Source organism: Geotrypetes seraphini, chromosome 6 (genome assembly GCF_902459505.1).
Source record: "Geotrypetes seraphini chromosome 6, aGeoSer1.1, whole genome shotgun sequence".
NCBI classification, from domain to species: domain Eukaryota; kingdom Metazoa; phylum Chordata; class Amphibia; order Gymnophiona; family Dermophiidae; genus Geotrypetes; species Geotrypetes seraphini.
Genome location: NC_047089.1, coordinates 147,705,228 through 147,729,550, shown reverse-complemented (window position 1 = coordinate 147,729,550; position 24,323 = coordinate 147,705,228). Strand labels below are relative to the sequence as shown.

Here is a 24,323-nt window from a genome sequence, read left to right as displayed (position 1 = left end):
AAAGAAGTGAGTTTTTAGGAGCTTTCTAAAGTGCATGTAAGAGTCTGATACTTTGACCAGTTGGTTCAGTTTTGGGTCTCCGGAAGTGGCTTGGTATGAAAGGAGTCTGTTAATTAATCTTTTCTGAGTGCAGCCTTGACTGAGAGGAAAGTGAAGAATGATTGATGATGTGTGGATCGGCCAGGTCTGGTGAATAGGAACTGGCAAAACATGGGCCATGTAATGTCTTGTAAAAGAGCTGAATTTGAAAAGCATTCATCCCTCTGTCGTCAGCCACTCAACTTGCACACCTGGATTTATGTTAGGTTTCACTCAGTATAAGTTCATGTGCCCAAAGTTAGTCACAGGAATCAGCAGTAAGCACTGTTCCATAAAGGGTGTCCATGTGTTCTCCATCCTTACAGTAAAGAAATGTATTCTTCTGAGGCTCTTAAGCCTGCCCCTTCTTTCCCCCCCCCCCCCCAAAAACAGGCTTACATATTCTCCATTAAAAACAGGCTTACATATTCTCCATTAATTAGACCTTTGCAAGTATAGGAAGGACTATCATATCTCCCCTCTCTTTCTTCCTCTTTATAGCAGCATTTCCTATCCCTAAGATGCACTTAGCCAATCAGAACAGTATCAACTTCGTTTCCATTTATTTGTTTTTTTAAGTGAACGTAGGAGGAATATTATCATTGTGGGCTACTGTTAAGTTGGATTATTTTACTGTTATCCTGAGTTATTAGTAACTACGTCTCATTGCATAAAATAGAACCTTACTAAAAATAGCATGAATTGTGTAAATAACCCATCGTAATGGTAACCCATGTTGATAACTTCCCCCCTAATATGATCACCACAGTACTTTATCTTATCTGAGTAACTTATGAAGTTACTCTGAATTCTTATGCACAGGTGTACGCAGCTATGGCAGCTATTTTAGGCATTATTTATCATGAGGTGTACAGATACTCAATAATAACCACTGACCTGAGGGTCACTCTGAAAGGAAAATAATGTTTTTTTTAGTTTTTCTAAGTAGCTATAACTGTCATGCTTATGAAGATGGCTAGAAAAATAAGAGAGGCATGGTAAAATTATGGTGTAAGCATACCTTTCTTCCTTAGGATGTATGTTCTATTATCATTTTGAATTGTGTTGCCCAGCTTACAGATATATGTGTACTTTAGATCTTCTTCTTGGACAATTTGAAATTGCAATTCATTTATGAAATATATTTTCCCTTCTACAACCCTAGAAATTCAAAACATAAAATCAGTTGTTCTCAGTAGAGTGTTAAAAAGTCCTTTGCATTTTTCATACAATAAGAAAGTTCAGTGCCTGGGTCAGAAAATTATTTATTTATTTAACCAAATTCTATCATGGGTTATCTATACAGACTTAGGTTACAAGCACCATATAAAAATTTATCAACATTGGAAGATGACGTTATGGATGATAATATAACAGATGCTTCCCATCATGAGAAGTAGAATTTTGTGATTCTAATCAAGCTGGATACCCCCTTTTCCATTCAAGCTTTGATAGACTCTGGAAATGTGAAGACTCTTATTAAGAGAGAGCTACTCCAGAGACTCCAAATCAATTATGAATGGACAGTGACATTAGCCAGTGTTCATGTAGGACCAGAGATATTATGTAACAGCTCAGGTCTTGATCAAAACCCCAGTGAGGCAAGCCAAGCTGGAAGTACGAATCTTACCTTGGCTTCTCTGCCCAATTATCTTGGAATGGGACTAGAAGGATTTTGGAGCTATATGGGCCCAGCTAATCACCTGCCCAGTGAAGTTAGAAAATGAATCATTTTTAGAGATCTTCCCACTGGCATCTGGAGGTTGCAGTAGAGGGAACCATAAAGTAGCTGAGGAAACCTAAGATACCCCAGGGCCCTTAGAAAGCATGTCCCAGTGGTATGGAGAATGTAGCCTCAGGAAATTTAAGACACATGGAAGACAAATCCAAGATAACCTGAGACTTGCTGTGCGATACTGAGAGTCTTCTTACTGACAAGAAAAACTTAACTTTTCTGGAACATAGAACACATGCCTAAGACTAGCATATATTACTAAACATTTTTTTGTTGTTTTTGTTTACATCTTTACTGATTTTCAAACTTTGATAATGCAATACAATTGGTAAATCATAAAATACTGCATAGAACACACTAATAACTATACAATTATTACATTAAGCAGTCATTTACTCCCATCCTCATCTTAATTCTTAATACAATAAAACATATGATGTGATTTCAATATTATAATTAAATAATTTAACTCTTCAAAGTACATTTTCCTTCCCCCACCCACCCACCCTCCCTGGATATGTAAAGAAATCTAATGAAAAGGGAAGAAACATGACCCTTACTGTATGCAACAAAAGTAGTCTAAACATTTACAAAGAAACAGCATGATGGCCCAAAGATACAAGTCTCTTGACACATACCTTCTTCTACTAAACCGCGCTAGTGGTTTTAGCATTGGGAGCTGCGCTACTCACAATGCTCATAGAGTTCTTATGAGCGTCAGGAGCAGCATAGGTCATTCAGTGCGGCTCCCAGCGCTAAAAACGCTAGCACGGTTTAGTAGAAGAGGCCCATAGTAAGGAATACCTTATGGTACTCCTTGATCACTTTTGCAAGTAGTACAAAATGCTGTGGCCAGATTGATAACGGGAACATCAAAATATGCTCATATTACACCTTACCTTTGACAGTAAACTGGCTGCCAGTGGCATTTAGAGTTCAGTATAAGGTAGTGATGATATGCCATAAATTTCTGTATGGTACAATTCCAGAATTTTTTAAGAGCAAGATGATTATTTATCAACCAAAAAGATCATTGCATTCTAAAAACTCTGCTATGTTAAAGGCGAATGCCAATCCTAAATATGTAAATACCAGCAGAATGACCTTTTGTTGTGCAGGGGTAAAATTGTAGAACTCATATGTAGGGCAGATACAGAAATGTGTTGATAGATGTACATTTAGGAAACTACTTAAAATGCAACTGTTTGTAAATGCCTTTTTATATGGTCTGATTTCATCTGATTGTAGATTTTCTGAGAATCTAATCATTGATGTTCATTTGTCTTTTGAGCTGGCCCGCAAATATTGAAAATCCATGAATAACATTTGGGCCGGCTCTGACCCACCCCCGCCATCCCCCGGTATCCCGGACCTTACCTTGTGGATTTGGAGGGAGAAGTGTAACCATTTTTTATCTCCTTAGCTCTTACTCAACAAATTACCTCGTAGGAGGACAGAAGTGCGACCTTCTGACTAACAGCTCTACCCTCCATTAGGCTTGGAAGGCGGGCCTAAGAGCATGGGGCATGGGAGGCGGCAATTATTTGTATTTGGAAAACCACAGCGCGCTGGTTCCTTTGCTTACCTGCGTAGTGGCTCTGACCCTCCCCCGGCATTCCGGATCTTACCTGGTGGTCTACCGGGCTTCGGGGCAGGAGCGATCTTCCTATGCTCCTGCCCCGTGCAGATCACTCATATAAAATGGCTGCTATGAGTTCCCATAGTCTCTCGAAACTACGACGGGAACTCCCCGCAGCCATTTTGTATGAGTGATCTGCATGGGGCAGGAGCGCAGCAAGATCGCCCCTGCCCAGAAAGCCCGTTAGACCACCAGGTAAGGTCCAGGGAGGTCTGGTATGCAGCTTTTCCTTTACCCCCCCAAAAATCATGAATGACCAAATCCGCGGATACTGAAACTGAGGATTCGGAGGGAGAAGTGTATTTTGTAAACCATCTAGGTTTAAGATGGTATAGAAATTTTTTAAATAAACAAATAAACTTTAGAGACATCTGGGAAAATCAGACTATCTTATAAATAGGGGATGGAATTTCATATTCTAGCTTTCTTTGGCTGCAATAAAAGCAGTTTACTTATTATAGACAGGTACTTATTTTATACCTAAGGCAATGGAGGTTAAGTGACTTGCTCAAAGTCACAAGCAGTGATGTAATAAAGGGGTAGGGGGACAGACTATCCTGAATGCCATCTTCTTGGGGGTGCCGGCACATCTATTCCTTTCTGCCCTTATCTCATTAACTTTTCACCAAGCCTTTCATCTCCCCCATTGGCCTCAGCTCTCCCTCTGAAATCACTTCCTAGTCGCGGGACCAGGAAGTGATAGCATAGGGAGAACTGAAGCTGGCGCTGGCAGCTGGTTGGAGATCCTGTTCATGATAGCAAAAAGTTAATGAGATACAGGGGGGAGGGAAGACACTTGAGCAGCGGGGGAGTGGCGAAGAGGGTGGGGGGCCACTGTCCGGGGCATCTCCTCGCTATGCCACTGGTCACAAGGAGCTGCAGTGGGAATCAAATCCAGCTCCCCAGATTCAATCAGGTTGATGCACTAACCATTAGGCCACTCTACTCCCTGAGTCTTATGAAAGTACAGGCTTTTAACTAGGCCTTGAACACTGCCATACAGAGTTGCGCAGGGAACAGAAATCCCACCATCCCCGCCCATCCCCGCCAGGATCCTCTCCGTCCCCACCAGGATCCTCTCCGTCCCCACCCATCCCCGCATGGAATTACCTCCATCCCTGCCCGTCCCCATAAAAAGCAGCAATTACTTCTGGCAGGATCATCAATTCCACAGTTCCTTTTGTGTTTGTGCTGCTGTTTTCCTTGTGGAATCTCTTTGGTGGAACCCTTTTTTTGTTTTCTATTCAGGTAATTAACTTATAAACCCCCTCTTTTACTAAGACTGACGTGTCCATTATATTATATGGACGAACCCTGCTTCCAAAGCCTTCCTTCCCCCCCATTGGCTAGAGGGGGGTCCCTGTGGAAGTCCCATGGGCCACAGGGGGGTCCCCGTGGGAGTTCCGTGGGTTAGGGGGGATTCCCACCGGACCCCCGCGGGACCCGCGGGATTCCCGTGATCCCCATTCCCTTGCAGACCTCTACACTGCCAGAGCCCACCATAGGTATTCGGGCAACTTGTTCTAAGCATACGGCGCAGCAAGGTCGAAGGGATGGAGTCTGGAGTTGGCAGTTGAAGAGAAGAGCACAGATAGGAGGGACTTACCAGCTGAGTGGAGTTTACAGGAGGAAGGGGGACACAGGGGGAGATAAGCAAAGAGAGATAGTGATGGGGGGGCGGATGCTTGGAGGCCTGTTCCCCGGTGGCGACGGCAAACCTAGTGGCTTGGGGGAGGGCAGGGAGAAAGAAACAAAGGGGGCAGGCAGGGAGACAGAAAGAAAAAGGGAACAGGGAGACAGAAAGAAAGTGGGCTTGGAGAGAGAGAGAAAGAAAGAACAGGAGGCAGGGAGAAAGAAAGAAAAAGTTGGGGGAGAGAATGAGGTCTGGAAGAGAGAAAGCATATAGGAGGCTGAAAGAAGGGAAGAAATATTGGCTGCAGAAATGGGCTGAAGTCAGAGGATGTCAGAAGTGCAGCCAGAGTGAAGTGAGAAGTCTGAAGAAGAAAGTGCAACCAGAGACTCATGAAATCACCAACAAAAGTAGGAAAAATGATTTTATTTTCAATTTAGTGATCAAAATGTGTCTGTTTTGAGAATTTATATCTGCTGTCTATATTTTGCACTATGGCTCCCTTTTACTAAACCGCAATAGCGGTTTTTAGTGCAAGGAGCCTATGAGCGTCGAGAGCAGCGTGGGGCATTCAGCGCAACTCCCTGCGCTAAAAACTGCTATGTGGTTTAGTAAAAAGGGAGGGGCTATATTTATCTATTTTTGTATGGTTGTTATTGAGGTGACATTGCATAGAGTCATCTGCCTTGACCTCTTTGAAAAAAACCCGGAATATGAATGATAATTAATATTTTCTCTGCCTTTCAGTGTGCTTTGTGGGGTTTTTTTTTAATTTAATTGTTGGTAGATCATTTTGACTTGGTCATTTTAAAAGTAGCTCGCAAGCCCAAAAAGTGTGGGCACCCCTGCCTTAGTACAAGGGGCAACCGAAAAGTTCTCAGCCCAACCAGAATAATGTGGAGCCATGAATCTTACAATTTTTCCACACTTTTGACACTTTTCGTTTCAATGATATGAAATAAAATGAAAAGTGTCAAGAAACGTGTGGAATAACTTGTAAGTTTCATGGCTCCCCGTCATTCTCTTCTTGGCTGGGCTGGGAACTTTTCAGTGCCATCTTATAGGCATACCCCATATTGTTGATATATGAATAGGGGACTTTTTTATGCATCTGATTTAGGTTTTTGGCAAGTACCATCATTAGCAGGCCATAAAATCAATCATCGAGCCTTTTCTCAAGGGAAGGGTGTAAAAACAGATACCTTATAGTTTGCTATTTGATCAGTGCTATTGAAAAAAAAAATTATTTGCAAAATTCTGCAATAAACGCACTACTTACTTTGTAAAGATATTCTCGCACTGCATTTCCTTGTTACTCATGCCATTACATGGATCGAAAAAGCTTTCATTCTCATAATCTGAATTCTCTTTTTTAAACCAGAAAAATATCAAGCCTTTGCTTTTATTAGAGTAACCAACAAAAGCTGTGCAGTTCAGCCTCAATTCTTTCCCTGGACAAAATACACCGGGAGAGTCAGCATTAACACATGCAAACTGGATACAAACAAAAACAAGAAGCAACCGATGTACAAATATCAAGAAATCTAAAAGATTTTCAGCATCTTTTACAAGTTTCAAGTTTAATAAAAATTTGATATACCACCTTATCAATTTATTTCAAGGTGGTTATACATTTTAAAATAGGGTAAAAACAATTAATACAAATTAACAAAGCCATGGTAGAGGTTTCTAATGCAGGCCGGTGAGGTAAATGCTCCATCGCTCCTAAGAATTCTATGAGCATCAAAGTATGTACCTCGCCAGCCTACAATAGAAATTTCTTCTGTAGCTTTGTAAAAGCCAGCGTTACCAAGGTATGAGAAACACATGCAGTTATTTAGATTTCTTAGCTCCTTACAATGTAAAACTGTTTTCTACTAAGGATGGGCAGCCAGAAAATTTTTATTTCATGTTGTTTCCCATGCTGGTTCTGGGAACATTTGTTTTATTCATTTTCATTTAGCCATGTTGTCAAAACAAGTTTTAAGTTTCAAGTTTATTCAATCTTTTGATGGATCGCCTATAACAATTTCTAAGCGATGTACATAGTGTAATAATAAGAGATAAGAAACTTAACATAATTAATTATATTAACATGACACAAAATAAAAACATTTAAAACATACTTGAGGGGCAAGGGAAAATTAAAAAGTTACAATTTCGGGTTTTGTAAGAAAAAAGGAAAGTACAAAAGGTAGGGTAAAAAAGATAGAACAAAATGGCTTAAGCATACTTCATTAACAGTAGTACCAGATCATAAGTAATTTAAAGGAACTATTAAAAGTCAAAGGCATCTTTAAATAAATATGTTTTTAAAAGTTTTTTAAATGTTGTAATATTTTTTTCAATTCTAATAAATTGAGGGAGTTTATTCCACCTTTGTGGTCCGGCGACAGTAAAAATATCTGCTCTTCTGGTGCCTATGATTTTTAAAGATGGAACAGTTAGTAAGCATTGATCAGTAGAGCGAAGAGATCGATGAGGTTTATATGGAATTAGAGTTTTAGAGATAAATTGAGGTTCATTGGATGTTAGAGTTTTGAAAATTAGGAGCATTAGTTTAAAACAGATCCTATGATTTACTGGTAACCAGTGTGCGTCTATTAGCAATGGAGATACGTGGTCAAATTTTTTTGAATTATAAATTAATTTTACTGCTGTATTTTGAATTATTTGTATTCTTCTTATTTCTTTATGTGTGATGTTTAAGAATAAGGCATTACAGTAGTCTATTTTCGCTATTATAAATGAATGAATAAGAATATTTAAAGAAGAAGGAGTGAGAAATTTAGCAATAGATCTTATCTGCCGCAATTTAAAAAAACAATTTTTAACCATATATGATATGTGTTCATGGTAGGATAGTTTTTCATCTATGTAAACGCCAAGAATTTTTGTTGAAGATACCATGTTAATGGGGGTGTTATTAAGAAGAAAAGGTTTGGAAAGAGAAATATCTTTTTTCCAATTAAATAAAATGGATTGAGTCTTATTAATGTTTAATGCCAATTTATTTGTGTTTAACCAATTTTGCACGTGCTCTAGCTTTTGATTTATTGAGGAAATATCCGTAGTGTTTTCGGGATCTAAAGGGTGTATGAGTTGGATATCATCTGCGTAAGAATAGGGGATGAAGCCTATGGCCTGACAAAGTTCTAAAAGAGGAGCAAGGAAGATATTAAACAATAGAGGGGACAAAATAGATCCTTGTGGAATTCCAAAGGTTGAAGTGTAAGGGGCGGATTCCTCGTTATTAAATCTAACGGTAGAGGTTCGATTAGTGAAGTAAGATTTAAACCAGTCTAAGACTTGATCGTTGATTCCTTTTTCTTCTAGTCTTCTTAAGAGAAGATCATGATCAATGGTGTCGAAGGCGGCGGAAATATCTAAGGAAAAAAGTATTACTGATTTGTGTTGATCTAGATAGTAATGGATATTAGAGGTTAAACCTATTAGGGAATACTCGGTATTATGGAATTTTCTGAATCCTGTTTGGTTCGGGTGCAATGCATTTGTTTTTTCGAAAAAATCAGAAAGTTGATTGAATATGATTTTTTCTGTTAATTTTGCAAGAAATGGAATGTTTGATATCGGACGATAGTTAGTTAATTCGTTAATACTGGTTTTGTAATTTTTCACAATAGGGGTAATATAGGCAAATTTCCATTGTGAAGGAACTGTAGAGGTAGTCAGGCTGCATTGAATAAGAGACAATATGAAAGGGCCAAAATGAGAATGGTATTTTTTTAAATAGAAGGGGGGAATTAATTCAGATCGGGAGCCTTTTAAATTAACCTGAGAAAATAAAGATTCAATGTCTTGTAAGGAGGGAATTTTGAATTTTGAACATTTTGCTGTTGGTATAAGGTCGGATTGATCAGAGTCGTTAATACAAGCAGATGGATTTTGAGTGAAGGATTTCCGGATGTTATTAATTTTAAGAATGAAGGCGTCCGATAGTTCTTGGGCTTTTAAGGTTGATTTCTGAGTTGAGGTTTTAGATTTATGTAAAGGGTCCATTGAGGGCCAGATTCTGTCATGGGCGCCTAAAAAAGATAGATGCCTAAAGTTAGGTGCTTATTGCATGTCAATCACATTTAGGCGCCCATGACAGAATCACACTTAGTGGTGTCTAACTTTAAACTTAGGTATCTGCAATATAAGCCAGGATTTTAAAGGCCTACATTAGAGGCGCCTAAGTCCTTTAGAGAATCAGTTAACAGACAAAACTTCCTTCAAATATTTCCTAAACAAAATCTCAGGTGAAAGTAACAATGTAACAGGAAAATTCAAAATCCTTAAATTCTTAGCTCTGTAGGAAATTTACAGTTGTTTCATTTTTTGATAACAGAGCAACAAAAAGGAAGGAGAAGGTCCAACCTTGTCTGCAGAAAAAAACAACCAAGAACAAACAAAAACAAACTGCAGATGTGTACAAGATGCAGGCGAAATTTATTGTGACAAATATAAACATATAAAAACCTTTTTACCAAACAATGGACCCGACACGGTCCGTGTTTCGGACAACCCTTCGTCAGGGGTCCAAAATGAAAAAGGTTTGAAAAATATGCCACAAAAAATTGTAGAGTAAAATGTCATAAACCAAAAGGTCCGATGCGCCGAGAATCGCCAACTGCTGAGAGACTGAATATTCTGCTGTTCTTCCATTACCAATAAACAAGTACTGGGAACCAATATAGGACGCTCTTCCTTGGGGCACGATATGGAAGTCATAAGAGGAGAAGGGGTTAGGTGACCCCCAAAACTAAGAGAAGGTCTGGATGCAGATTGAAGGGTAGAGGAAGTACCCACACTTCCCATTAAAACTGGGAGTACAGTTCTTTAAACATATTTATCCTATGAACCAGGTAAATTCCCAGTTTGATGTACTCCACTTTCTTTCTCTTTTAGTTTTCCTCCCCATAATATTATGAAGAGTATACTCACAAAAATCAGTCCAGATTATTGGGCGCTAACCTTCCAACAGTTTCCAATAGACTCCAATGATCTCCAAGGGGCCACGGAGGTGCTATAGAAGGGTGTGTCCATTAGTTCACATACCTTCAGGCCACTTTCATGCGGCCAAGCGTCACAACACTGGCCTTGCTTTTAAGATCTTCCCGGAGGTCTCCAATAACATGAATGGGGCCTCCAAACAGGTGTTCACTCAGTGCCAGATTGGAACCACCTCTCCTGTCAGGCCAGCAGAGGCCTCTAGCAATTTTTCCGAACACATCACTGGCCTCGCCTCTAAAATCCCCCTGAAGGTCTCCAGCATCAATGGGGTTTCCAAAGAAATCCACCCAATGCCAGAGCAGGAACCATCTCTCAAATTGGGCCAGCAGCCTTCTCCAGTAATTCCTCCAAACACAGCACTGGCCTTGCTTTTAAGATCTTCCCGAAGGTCTCCAATAACATCAAAGGAGCCTGTGAACAGTGCCAGACTGGGAACCGCAGCCTTTACCAGCAATCCCCAAATAGAATAGGTTTGGATGGAGGAGTAGTCTAATAGTTAAAGTAGCAGGCTCAAAAAACAGAGAAAGTAAAGCAGAAGCAAAGGTCCACATAAATCAAAGCAAAAGAAACAGCAGACCACATGGGAAAATAACCAAGTCAATTGGTTTTCCCTCTGATGTCACTTCCTGGCCCTGCAACAAGGAAGTGATTTCAGAGGGATCCAAGTCGGCATAAGACTTTCCTCCTCCTCCTCCCGAAGATTTTCAGCAGCATAGGAGCAGGAGGAGGGTCCGGGCTCCCCTCCTGCTCCCAAAGATAGAAGCCTGCCTCAAGGAGCAGGAGGGACCTGGCACCCCTCCTGCTCCAAAGAATTGAAAATGTACCGGGGTGGGTGGGCCTGGCCCGTTCACCTGGGCCGACCAGTGGTGGGCCGGGGGGGGGTGGAAGGCCTAGGAACAGGAGAGACCATGCACCCCTCCTGCTCCCACCTTTAGGGCTGGGTTGGGCGTTTCGTGTCAGGGGTGCATGCCGGTCGGGGGGGGGGTCTGGACAGCCCGGCCCGACCATGGGTGGACCGGTCGAGTGCAGTGGCTCTCTTGCTCCCCCCTTCCAGACTATCTTGCCGCCCAGACTCTCCTGCTATCTACTACCTTCCGTGCAGTGCGAGCCCACAGGTTTAAAGCGGGGCTGCACTGCGGCGTGCAGCACCACTTTAAACCCGTGGGTTCACACTGCAGGGAAGGCGGCAGACAGTAGGAGCTCAGGGAAGAAAGCAGGGCTGGAAGATAGGGGCGAGCAGGCAAGAGACACGGAGCAGAACAGGGCTTCTGTGGAGCTGGAGAGTCGAAAAGACATTTTCGACTGGTTTCCAGCAATCACTTCTTGGGTTGAGCGGCCGCCCAGTCGGATCTGAAATTTTGGGTAGTGAATTGGGTCGCTGTCCAATCTGCATGCATTTCACCTCATTTGCATGCATGGATCATAGAGGAGGTGAGTGAATCAGGCCGGATGGAAATTTGATAGTTAAGTGGTCGCAAACCGACCGCTACATGATCTGTTTGCTTAGTGAATCTGGCTGTTAGTCATCTTAGTATTTAGCACACACTAATTGTTGGCATGCACTAACATGATTAGCACACACTAAATCAGTTAGCGCCCCTTGATGAATTCCTCTTAATTTTAACATTTGTCACCTGAAAAACATTTTGTACAGCATTCACAAAATATTACGTACCTATTTCTGCTTCCACATTATGAATTATATCTTCACCCAGTATCTTTGGTTTTGTCATTTCATGGGGATCTTGGGAGCCAAAGGAAAAAAGAAATCATTTTAAATATATTTTGTCAAATAGTATAAGTTCTGACTTTTTAAAATCTCCTTATTTAAAGGCAACCCAAAATAAAGTAAAACATTATGTATATGCCCCAGCCACTGTAGATTTTTATGCACCCGTACAGTTCTAAGGATAGCCCTACCTCCAAATGATAGTCAGAGTTCCTGATATATCTAGGATTATGGGCTAGATTCACTAACCTGCCCGAATCGGAACAATGCATTTCCGATTCGGGCAGGTCCGACTGATTCACAAATCAGTCATATTCAAATGGGGGCGATCGGAAGAACGCACCCATTTGCGAGCAGGGATCCAAATGTGCGATCTCCACTCATGTGCGGACCCTGACAGTAGTGACAGGAGAAGCAGCCTCCTGTCACTGCTGTCAGGGCTCTGCCCCGATCTCTCCTGCCTGCTCGCCATGACTCTGGCTCCCCCGACTCTCCTGCTTTCTGGCCCTCTTTCCCACAGTGAAACATAGAAACATAGAAATAGACGGCAGATAAGGGCCACGGCCCATCTAGTCTGCCCACCCTAATGATCCTCCCCTACCTTTGCCTAGTGAATAAAACCCACGTGTCGATCCCATTTGTCCTTAAAATCAGGCACGCTGCTGGCCTCAATCACCTGCAGTGGAAGACTATTCCAACGATCAACCACCCTTTCAGTGAAAAAGAATTTCCTGGTGTCACCTCGTAGTTTCCCGCCTCTGATTTTCCACGGATGCCCTCTTGTTGCCGTGGGCCCCTTGAAAAAGAAGATATCTTCTTCCGCTTCGATGCGGCCCATGAAATACTTGAACGTCTCGATCATGTCCCCCCTCTCTCTGCGCTCCTCGAGCGAGTATAGCTGCAGTTTGTCTAACCGTTCTTCGTACGGGAGATCTTTGAGTCCCGAGACCATTCGGGTGGCCATTCTCTGAACCGACTCCAATCTCAGCACATCTTTGCGATAATGTGGCCCCAGAATTGCACACAGTATTCCAGATGGGGCCTCACCATGGATCTATACAATGGCATAATGACTTCCGGCTTATGGCTGACGAAACCCCTGCGTATGCAACCTAGGATCTGTCTTGCCTTGGATGAGGCCTGCTCTACCTGACTGGCAGCCTTCATGTCCTCACTGACGATCACCCCTAAGTCCCGTTCTGCTACCGTTCTTGTTAGGATCTCACCATTAAGGGTATAAGTCTTGTATGGATTATGGTTGCCTAGGTGCATGATTTTGCATTTTTTGGCATTGAAGCTAAATTGCCAGGTCCTAGACCAGCATTCCAGTAGGAGTAGGTCGTGCATCATGTTGTCGGGCATTGAATCTTCGTCCGTTGTGCATTTGCCCACTACATTACTTAGTTTGGTGTCATTGGCGAATAATGCTATTTTACCTCGAAGCCCTTCTGCCAAGTGCGAGCCCGTGGTTTAAAAGCGGGGCTGCACTTCGGGGAATGGCGGCAGAGAGTAGGAGAGTCGGGGGAACCAGAGAGAATAGTCCACCCAACGACCCGACACACCGACTTCTGGGCACGATGGACCACTGGTCTGACCCAGCAGTGGCAATTCTTATGTTCTTAATCGCTGGAGTTAGCTTGTTGTTGTTCAGATCACACACAGGTGTATCAAATCAGGTGCACATGATTGGAATATCATTACTCAGCATTTTAAGGAGGTTTGCTCATGACTGCTGTGGTGAGAGTGAACACCATGGTGAGATAAGAGCTGTCTGAGGCCTTCAGGAAGAAGATTATAGCAGCTTATAAGTATGTTAAGGGATTTAAAAAGATCTCGAAAGAATTTGACATTAGCTATTCCACAGTCCGGAAAACAGTGTACAAGTGGAAGGCTTTTCAAACAACTACCAACAAGCCCAGGTCTGGCTGTCCAAGCAAGTTGACCCCCAGAGCAGACCAAAGGATGCTAAAAGAAGTCTCCAAAAACCCTAAAATGTCATCACGGGACCTAAAGCAGGCTCTTGCTACTGTTGATGTGAAAGTTCATGCCTCTACAATCAGAAAGAGACTGCACAAATTTAATTAGCATGGGAGGTGTGCAAGGAGGAAACCTTTGCTCTCTAAGAGAAACATCAAGGCAAGACTGAAGTTTGCCAGAGAGAACGTAGACAAACACCAGGACTCCTGGAATAGTGTTCTATGGACAGATGAGTCTAAAATTGAATTATTTGGATACCGGAAAAGAGGACATGTTTGGCGTACACCAAATACAGCATTCAAGGAAAAGAACCTCATACCAACTGTGAAGCATGGAGGTGGAAGTGTCATGGTTTGGGGATGCTTTGCTGCAGCATGACTTGACCAGCTCACCATCATAGAATCCACCATGAATTCTACCATGTATCAAAGGGTGCTTGAGGAACATGTGAGACCATCTGTAAAAAAATTAAAGCTGAAGTGGAACTGGACCCTGCAAGATGGCAATGACCCAAAACCAGTAAATCCACCAAGGACTGGCTGAAAGCTAAGAAATGGAGAGTCCTGGAGTGGCCGATTCAAAGGCCTGATCTTAATCCTATTGAGATGCTGTGGGGTGATTTGAAACGTGCTGTACATGCAAGAAACCCCTCAAACATCTCACAGCAGAAATAATTCTGCATTGAAGAGTGGGCCAAACTTTCCTCAGACTGATGTCAGAGACTGCTAGATGGCTACAAGAAGCATCTCACTGCAGTTATTTCAGCCAAAGGGGGTAACACTAGCTATTAGGGTATAAGGTGTCCTAATTTATTCCTCAGTTAGAATACACATTTTGTGGATATCTTTTGTTTCATGAGTAAATCAAGGAAAATTTTTTTGTTGTTTACCTGCAATTATATCACTTTCTTTTCCAGAGATTAAAAAAAAAAAAAAAAAAGATTTGACATTGATATGTGAACATTTCTTAAGAAACTGAATATTTCATGGGGTGTCCTAATTTTTTCACACGACTGTATTTCTAATATGGGTCTTCCTGTAGGACATATCCACATGAATATGTTTCTTTAAGAAGGATTAATGTCGCCAGAATTTTTTTTTCTGAAGATCTAAAGATAGTTGTCAAATTCTAGATTTCCCAACCTTTTTTTCTAAATGTCTAAAGATAATTGTCAAATTCTAGATTTCCCAACTTGTATATCTCAGTACCGGTTTGTACATCCTTTCTAAAATGCTGCTTTAGGTTGCTACAATATTATATTATTTTAGACACTGGTGGCAAATTCCATAATGGGGCACCTCGTTTTAAGTGCTGCAATGCCATATAATGATAGACTATTTTATAATGGCATCTAGGTGCCCAGATTCCGTTATAAAATAGTAGCATAATTTAGCATCGGCATGCCTTGCATTTAGACATGTGCAGTTATACTAGCCTTAATACTTCAACAGTGCAGATAATTTATAGTATTGTGTGACGCAGGGGTTAGAGCTACAGCTGCGACTGTGGGTTCAAATCCCTCGCTGCTCCTTGTGACCCTGGGCAAGTCACTTAATCCTCTCATTGCCCCAGGTACACTAGATAGAGGTTGAGCCCAACAGGACAGATAGGAAAATATGATAAAGTAGCTGAATGTAAACCACTTAGGTTATAAGTAGTATATAAATAAATAAATATTTCTATAGCGCTACCAGATGTAGGCAACGCTGTACATCAAACACGCAAGAGCTCAAAAGCTGAGAGAGCTCTGCTCAAAAGAGTTTACATCCTAATTATGACAGACACACAGGACACAGGACAAAGGGTGAATCAATATATGCTGCTTATGAAGGGTAGGGGCTAGAGAGGGAATGAGAAACAGATATAGTGTATTAAAAGTTGGAAGGGTTAGGACCTAAACACAGCTTTAAAAAAGTGGGCTTTGAGCCTGAATTTGAATACTACCAGAGATGGAGCCTGGCATACAAATTCAGGCAGGTTCCTTCAGGCATACGGTTCAGCAATGCCGGAAGGGTGAAGTCGGGACTTGGCAGTAGAGGAGGAGGGTACAGAAAAGAGAGACTTACCCAAACAATAGAACTGTGCATATAACTGGGAGCTCCACCCACATGTATACCCCCTTGCAATTGCACAATATAGCATTTACACACCTTTCTCCTTTTGCCAGCCAAACCTCTGCTGCTGCTTTTCTAGAGAAGCAACAGCAGTGGCAAAAACAAGCCACAGCCACCATGGGGCTGGACTCTCCATCTGCGTGGCTGATGGTTCTGCCCCTCTTCGGACATCATATCCCAGGGCACAGCCAGCATTAACATGTATGGGGAATCCAGCCTCGTAGTGACTGCAGATTACTTTGCTGCCGCTGCTGATATAGAGAAGCAGCAGTGGAAGGAGTGGGTGGCTATGTGTGTGGGAAGATGAGGGGACAGAGAGGAGGCAGATGCTGGGTGGGGGTGGGGCAGAGAGGGGACTTCTTAGGCTGGATGGGAGAGGGTAGAAAGAGAGGGCACAATCTGGTAGAAGGAGGAGAGGAGCAGTGGCGAGATGGAAGTGAAGAGAGAAGGAGGGCAGTGGCTGGATGGAAGGAGAGAGAAGGAGGGCAGAAGCTGGATGGATTGGGAAGAGGGGGTAGAATCTAGTTGAAGTGGGGAGAAAAGGAGGGCAGACATTTGATGGAAGGGGAAAAAGAAGGAGGGCAGATGCCGAATAGAAAGAGGGAAGAGAAATAGGACATGTGTGGAAATGCTGGGATTGGTGACTGAAGCATGCCACCAATTTGTTCAATGAGTAGGCAGCATGGAGTTTGGGCCTCGATCAGGAGACCTCTTCAGCAGGCAGGACATAATAGTGAAGGTAGGACTCAATGTCATTGGGAGAGCAACTAGGGGCAGTGGTTTGGGAACCACTGTAATAGGGCAATTACACGTGTAAATGCTCATTTTCTTTACATTTACCGGTATGTGTTCAAAGGGGTGTGTACTTTTTCATGTTTAGCCTTTAGTATATATTTTTACTTAGATTTTTAACTTTTAAACTGTATGAATTTTTACTTAGATTGATCATTTTCATCTTTGTGGGACTAAATGCTAAATTTCTGTTGATCATTCTTTCCTTTGGAACTTTTATTCCAGAAACGAAGAGATATCAAACACTGGAAAAATTGTTCCAGTTTTATCCACTGCGATCCTAGTGGGAGACTCAATCCTGAGGCAAGTGGACAGCCACATAGCAGGAGGGAGAGAGGATCGACTAGTAACCTGCCTCCCAGGAGCAAGAACCAAGGACATCGTCGACAAAATTGGAAAGATCCTGGAAGGAGCAGAGACGAAAGAAACTACAGTAATGATCCACATCGGGACAAATGATGTCAGCAGGAGAGACTACAGAAGAAGCGCGCTGATAGAACAGTTCAAGGTTCTCGGAAGGAAGTTGAAGATGAGGACTCAGAAGATAGCGTTCTCAGAGATCCTACCGGTATCTAGGGCAGATGTGAAAAGGCAGGAGGAACTACAATCCATAAATGCATGGATGAGGAGATGGTGCAAGGAAGAATGGTTCCACTTCGTGAGGAACTGGACAACGCTCTGGGGCAATATTAAGTTCTACAGGAGAGATGGACTACACTTGAGCGGGGCGGGAACTAGACTTCTAGCAAACAATGTCAAGAGAGGAATAGAACAGGCTTTAAACTAAGAAGAAGGGGAAAGCCGACAGTCGACTATGCGTCGACGATTCGGAAGAAGGTATTCTGTGAAGATATTAAGGGGGAAAAAGGCTGGGAAGAAACAACAGGCAATTTACAGGAGTTGACTAACCCAGAAGAGGAGGTTAGGAGGACTGTAGCACAAGCGAAGAAACTAAAGTTTGAAGCACAGGGAAAGGAAATGACGAAGACAAGAAAATACCGGGATCTAAATTGCATATATACCAATGCAAAGAGCCTAAGGAACAAAATGGGGGAATTAGAAGTCATTGCCAATGCAGAGGACATAGACATCATTGGGGTCTCTGAAACATGGTGGAATGAAGAAAACAAATGGGATACAGCACTGCCGGGGTACAAGCTCTATCGTCAAGACAGGTCAGGACAGAAAGGAGGTAGAATAGCCCTATACATAAAAGAAAGCATACACTCGACCAGAGTGGACACAGCAGAGATGACTAAAAAGCTGGAATCGCTATGGGTTAAAATACTGGGAAGGAAAGGGCCTGAAATAAAGATGGGTCTATACTATCGTCCACCCGGGCAAACCGAAGATATCGATGACGAAATGGAAGCTGAGATGAAGCGAGAATGCAAAAATGGTAACACGGTTATTACGGGAGACTTCAACTATCCCAGGATAGACTGGAGTCTTGGAAGCTCAAAATGCGCTAGGGAGACAGGATTCCTGGAAGCTACACAGGATTGCTTCATGGAGCAGCTTGTCAGAGAACCGACGAGAGGGAACGCCAGTCTAGATCTAATCCTAAATGGCTTAAGAGGACCTGCAAAGGAAGTGAAAATAGTGGGACTGTTGGGAAACAGCGATCATAATATGATCAAGTTCAAGATTGAAGTAGAGATACTGAATGGAAAGAGAACCATAGCGACAACTTTCAACTTCAAGTAAGGAAATTATGAAAAGATGAGGGGAATGGTAAAGAAGAAACTTGGGAACACTTCCAAGAAATGGCAGACGGTAGAGCAAGCCTGGTCTTTTTTCAAGGACACAGTGAGCGAGGTGCAAAATATGTATATCCTCAGATTCAGAAAGGGGTGCAAAAAGAGTCAAACAAAAGACCCGGCGTGGATTACTAAAGTAGTGAAGGAAGCGATAGGCGATAAGAAGAATTATTTCAAGAAATGGAAAAAAGACAAAACTGAGGAGAACTGGAAAGAGCACAGGAAGTATCAAAAAGAATGTCACTGTGTGGTTCGAAAAGCCAAAAGAGAGTATGAAGAGAGGCTAGCCAGGGAAGCACAAAATTTCAAACAGTTCTTCAGATATGTTAAAGGGAAGCAGCCGGCTAGGGAGGAGGTGGGACCGCTGGATGACGGAGACAGGAAGGGAGTGGTGAAGAAGGAAAAATAAGTGGCAGAAAGATTTAACATGTTCTTTTCATCTGTATTTACAGAAGAGGACACATCCAACATACCACAACCTGAGCAAATCTTCAATGGAGACCAAGCAGAAAAATTAACAACCATGGAGGTAAGCCTTGAAGACGTACACAGGCAGATAGAAAAATTAAAAACTGACAAATCCCCAGGTCCGGACGGAATTCACCCAAGGGTTCTGAAAGAACTAAAGGAGGAAATAGCAGAACTACTGCAGCAAATTTGCAATCTATCCCTGAAAACAGGCATGTTCTTGGAGGATTGGAAGATAGCCAATGTTACGCCCATCTTTAAAAAGGGATCAAGAGATGACCCGGAAAACTACAGACCGATGAGTCTGACCTCGGTTCCAGGGAAAATGGTGGAAGCACTGATAAAAGACAACATCAATGAGCATTTTGAAAGGAATAAACTTCTGATAACCAGCCAACATGGATTCTGCAAGGGGAGATCGTGCCTAACGAACTTATTGCACTTCTTCGAAGGAATTAACAAACGGATGGACAAAGGAGACCCCTTAGACATCATATATCTAGATTTCCAAAAAGCCTTTGATAAGGTACCCCATGAACGCCTACTTCGGAAACTGAAGAACCATGAGGTAGAAGGAGACATACATAGATGGATCAGAAATTGGTTGGCGGGTAGGAAACAGAGGGTAGGAGTGAAGGGCCACTACTCGGACTGGAGGAGGGTCACGAGTGGTGTTACACAGGGTCAATGCTTGGACTACTGCTTTATAATATATTTATAAATGATCTAGAAACAGGGACAAAGTGCAAGATAATAAAGTTCGCAGACAACACAAAACTATTTAGTGGAGCTCGAACTAAAGACGCCAGAGAGTGGTGGTTAATGGAAATCGCTCGTAGGAAGGAAAGGTGAGTAGTGGAGTCCCTCAAGGTTTGGTGCTGGGGCCAATCCTGTTCAATATGTTTGTGAGTGGAAGGGTTAGAAGGGAAAGTGTGCCTTTTTGCAGATGATACCAACATTTGTATCAGAGTAAACATCAAAGAGGGAGTGGAAAATATGAATAAGGATCTGCAAAAGTTAGAGGAATGGTCTAATGCCTGGCAACTAAAATTCAATGCAAAGAAATGCAGAGTAATGCATTTGGGGATTAATAATCGGAAGGAACCGTATAAGCTGGGAGGAAAGAAGCTGATATGCACGGACGGGGAGAGGGACCTTGAGGTGATAGTGTCCGAAGATCTAAAGGCAAAAAAACAGTGTGACAAGGCAGTTGCTGCTGCCAGAAAGATGCTGGGCTGTATAAAGAGAGGCGTAGCCAGTAGAAGGAAGAAGGTGTTGATGCCCCTGTACAGGTCATTGGTAAGGCCCCACTTGGAGTATTGTGTTCAGTTTTGGAGACCGTATCTGGCGAAGGACGTAAGAAGACTTGAAGCAGTCCAGAGGAGGGCAACGAAAATGATAGGAGGCTTGCGCCAGAAGACGTATGAGGAGAGACTGGAAGCCCTGAATATGTATACCCTAGAGGAAAGGAGAGACAGGGAAGATATGATTCAGACATTCAAATACTTGAAGGGTATTAACGTAGAACATAATCTTTTCCAGAGAAAGGAAAATGGTAAAACCAGAGGACATAATTTGAGGTTGAGGGATGGTAGATTAAAAGGCAATGTTAGGAAATTCTACTTTACGGAGAGGGTGGTAGATGCCTGGAATGCGCTCCAGAGAGAGGTGGTGGAGAGTAAAACTGTGACTGAGTTCAAAGAAGCGTGGGATGAACACAGAGGATCTAGAATCAGAAAATAATATTAAAAATTGAACTAAGGCCAGTACTAGGCAGACTTGCATGGTCTGTGTCTGTATATGGCCATTTGGTGGAGGATGGGCTGGGAAGGGCTTCAATGGCTGGGAGGGTGTAGATGGGCTGGAGTAGGTTTTAACGGAGATTTTGGCAGTAGGAACCCAAGCACAGTACTGGGTAGAGCTTTGGATTCTTGCTCAGAAATAGCTAAGAAGAAAAAATTAAAAAATTTAAATTGAAACAGGTTGGGCGAACTGGATGGATCATTCGGGTCTTTTATCTGTCATCATCTACTATGTCACTATGAATTGCAAAGGGACTTGAACAAACTAAGGGAATAGGCAATGAGATGGCAGATGACGTTCAATGTTGAGAAATGTAAAGAATTACATATAGGAAGCAGAAACCTGAGGTACAACTATACGATGGGAGGGATGTTATTGAATGAGAGTACCCAAGAAAGGGACTTGGGGGTAATGGTGGACATGACAATGAAACCGACAGCACAGTGTGCAGCAACCGCTAAGAGAGTAAATAGAATGCTAGGTATAATCAAGAAGGGTATTACAACCAGAATAAAAGAAGTTATCCTGTTGTTGTATTGGGCGATGGTGCGTCCGCATCTGGAGTACTGCATCCAATATTGGTCGCCATACCTTAAGAAGGATATGGCTATACTCGAGATGGTTCAGAGGAGAGCGACACGTCTGATAAAAGGTATGGAAAACCTTTCATATGCTGAGAGATTGGAGAAACTGAGACTTTTTTCCCTGGAGAAGAGGAGACTTAGAGGGGATAAGATAGAGACTTACAAAATCATGAAGGGCATAGAGAAAGTGGAGAGGGACAGATTCTTCAAACTTTCAACAAATAAAAGAACAAGAGGACATTCGGAAAAGTTGAAAAGGGACAGATTCAAAACAAATGCTAGGACGTTTTTCTTCACCCAACGTGTGGTGAACACCTGGAATGCGCTTCCAGAGGGCGTGATAGGACAGAGTACAGTATTGGGGTTCAAGAAAGGATTGGACAATTTTCTGTTCGAAAAGGGGATAGAGGGGTATAGATAGAGGATTGCTACACAGGTCCTGGACCTGTTGGGCCGCCACGTTAGCGGACTGCTGGGCACGATGGACCTTAGGTCTGACCCAGCGGAGGCACTGCTTATGTTCTTAGTAAATCAGTTTTTGCTCCTGCCAAATCTTTGCCTGCCTCCAGTACTATAGAGATCAAATTGAGTAACACTAGATGTACACATTCCCTTTTTTACAAGAAGGGACTTTTTAAAAGAATTACAGTTAAGGTAACCAAACTATGCAGAAAATGAGTATGAGAAAAAAAATATGATGCACACTCTCAAAAGGTAACATTTTTCCTGAAAGCTTTGGTAATGCTTATTGTAAGGCTGGAATGAGTCAACTAGAGCAGTGGTTCCCAACCCTGTCCTGGAGGAACACCAGGCCAATTGGGTTTTCAGGCTAGCCCTAATGAATATGCATGAAGCAAATTTGCATGCCTATCACTTCCATCATATGCAAATCTCTCTCATGCATATTCATTAGGGCTAGCCTGAAAACCCGATTGGCCTGGTGTTCCTCCAGGACAGGGTTGGGAATCACTGAACTAGAGGATGCAACATTAAATGGAAGTTGTAATCTTCTCTTATCAGAGCTAATTCCCACACTCTCTCTGTACTTACAACCAGATCAAATATAAAACTAGCTCTGCTCAGCTTAATATAAACCAGTTTGCAAAGTAATCATTATTTCCAGAAGTCTCAAATTCAGTTCTTCCATAGTGAAAGGTGAAGACACTTTTCTGGTATTTCTTTAAAAAACATTACCTTCTAGCATAAGATATGTGGTTCTCTTAATGCTAAAATCCTTTCCCGCGTGAGTCAGTGTAACCTCACAGGTATAATTTCCAGCATCAGATTTTTGAAGTTCATCAAAATGAAGTCTCTCTTCTTTTTTTAAGAAATTACAGCCCTTCAATTAAAAAAAAAAAAAAAAACACATCATGACAAATTGCTATGAATCACCAACTACAGAAGTGGAGGATGCAAAAACATCAAATTGTAACATCAAAGATTAAATATATGTCAATGAAATGCTGACTGTGTACTTTGCGAATCATGAGAACTGACAGCAGCCAATCACGGAGCGACGCAGGACCAGGAAGAAAGTGCAAAGGTCGCACTCCTTATGCGCCACTCTGCAGCGAGAAAGGCAACCATCCAGCAGGAGACCACGCTGGACCACCGCCAGCTAAAAAAAGATACCAGGTGCTAAGGAGTGTGGGCTGCAGGCTTCAGGCTTCCCAGCACCAGATCACCAGATGTACCTGCATGTAGAGGAGGAAAAATCAAGAACCAAATCTGTTTTTCTTGGTTATTCTTCCTCTACACCTAAGTGTGTCTTATGGTCAGGTGCGTCTTATAGACTGAAAAATACAGTATATATTGGTACTAGATCCTCAGTATACGTCATGTTAGGATAAAACTTGTGTTGAAACATCTTGAACTGTAACTATGGCAAATTTAACCTGTAAACTGTATATTATGTATATTGATATTAGATCTCTAGTTTGTATCGAGGTACAATAAAAACATGTATCAAAAACTTGTACTGTAACTATGGTAAATTGTAACCTGTTAATTGTATATTATGTATGTTAACCTGTAACCCGTTCTGAGCTCTTTGGAGAAAACAGGACAGAAAATTAATTAAATAAATAAATTCTAAAAAATGACCCTAACATATGCAGGACATGCATGTAAATGATTAGAATGATGGCATATATATATATATATATATATATATATATATATATGTACGAGGGGGTGCTAAAAAGTTCTCAGCCCAACCAACTTCCTAAATTCTGAGTGTTATTTTGCCACTGTAGCTGAAAAGTGTGTGATTTTATTTTGTTAAGTGCCAATTTGCAGAAATGAAATTGTATGTTTTGTCATTGATTCTGATCATTGATTGAACCATATCCACGTCATTCTCTTCTTGGTTGGACTGAAAACTTTTCAGCACCCTCTCATAAATGCCAAGGGCACAATGTTCAAAATGATTTCAAAGGCCAATAGAGACTCCTGGCCATTTAAATCGCCCATATGAGGATAATTGGGCAGTTTTAGCGGCACTTAACTGAATGGCACTACTGAAAATGCCTGGTTTGGTACCCAAGCAGAAAACAGCTATTTAGGGGGCATTCCAGTGGTGGTCTCCAACATTTGCACATGGCTGTTAATTAATTTAACCCTTACATAGAGAGTTTGTCTCTTCTCTTTTTAAATAGTGATTGCTGAAAGGAAAGAGCATTAAGATTCAACAACAGCAAATCTCCTGATGAAGCTCATAACAGAGTGAAACTGAGACGTTCCATCGAGTGAAACAAGAGCATTTGTGACTCAGCCAGGATTTGTGAACATCAGCTGAGCCATTCCTATAGTTTTCCATTATAGCTGAGAGCTGCCAGCACTACTATAACCTCAATATAGTTCGGCTACTATTTTCTTATCTTTACTATCCGTCCAACAATCTCAACTAGTATCTAAATATAGGACCGGGTAATAACAAATTTTCATCAGAACTTTTTCAAATGAGTAAATGTGAACGCCTCAGTCCCACCACTCCACT

General features: G+C 42.0%; 1 protein-coding gene across 3 annotated transcripts in view; it reads right to left on the bottom strand.

Annotated features, from left to right (window-relative positions):
* Window positions 1–24,323, bottom strand: part of LOC117362832 (interleukin-18 receptor 1-like) — a 122,119-nt gene that overhangs the window by 28,213 nt on the left and 69,583 nt on the right. For all 3 annotated transcript variants that reach the window (XM_033949860.1, XM_033949861.1, XM_033949859.1), the window contains 4 exons: window positions 22,520–22,664; window positions 11,774–11,842; window positions 6,362–6,533; window positions 1,100–1,239 (listed from right to left, as the gene is read on the bottom strand). In XM_033949860.1, the coding sequence (XP_033805751.1) occupies window positions 1,100–1,239; window positions 6,362–6,533; window positions 11,774–11,842; window positions 22,520–22,664 (526 nt within the window). The remainder of the gene's footprint in view (window positions 1–1,099; window positions 1,240–6,361; window positions 6,534–11,773; window positions 11,843–22,519; window positions 22,665–24,323) is intronic.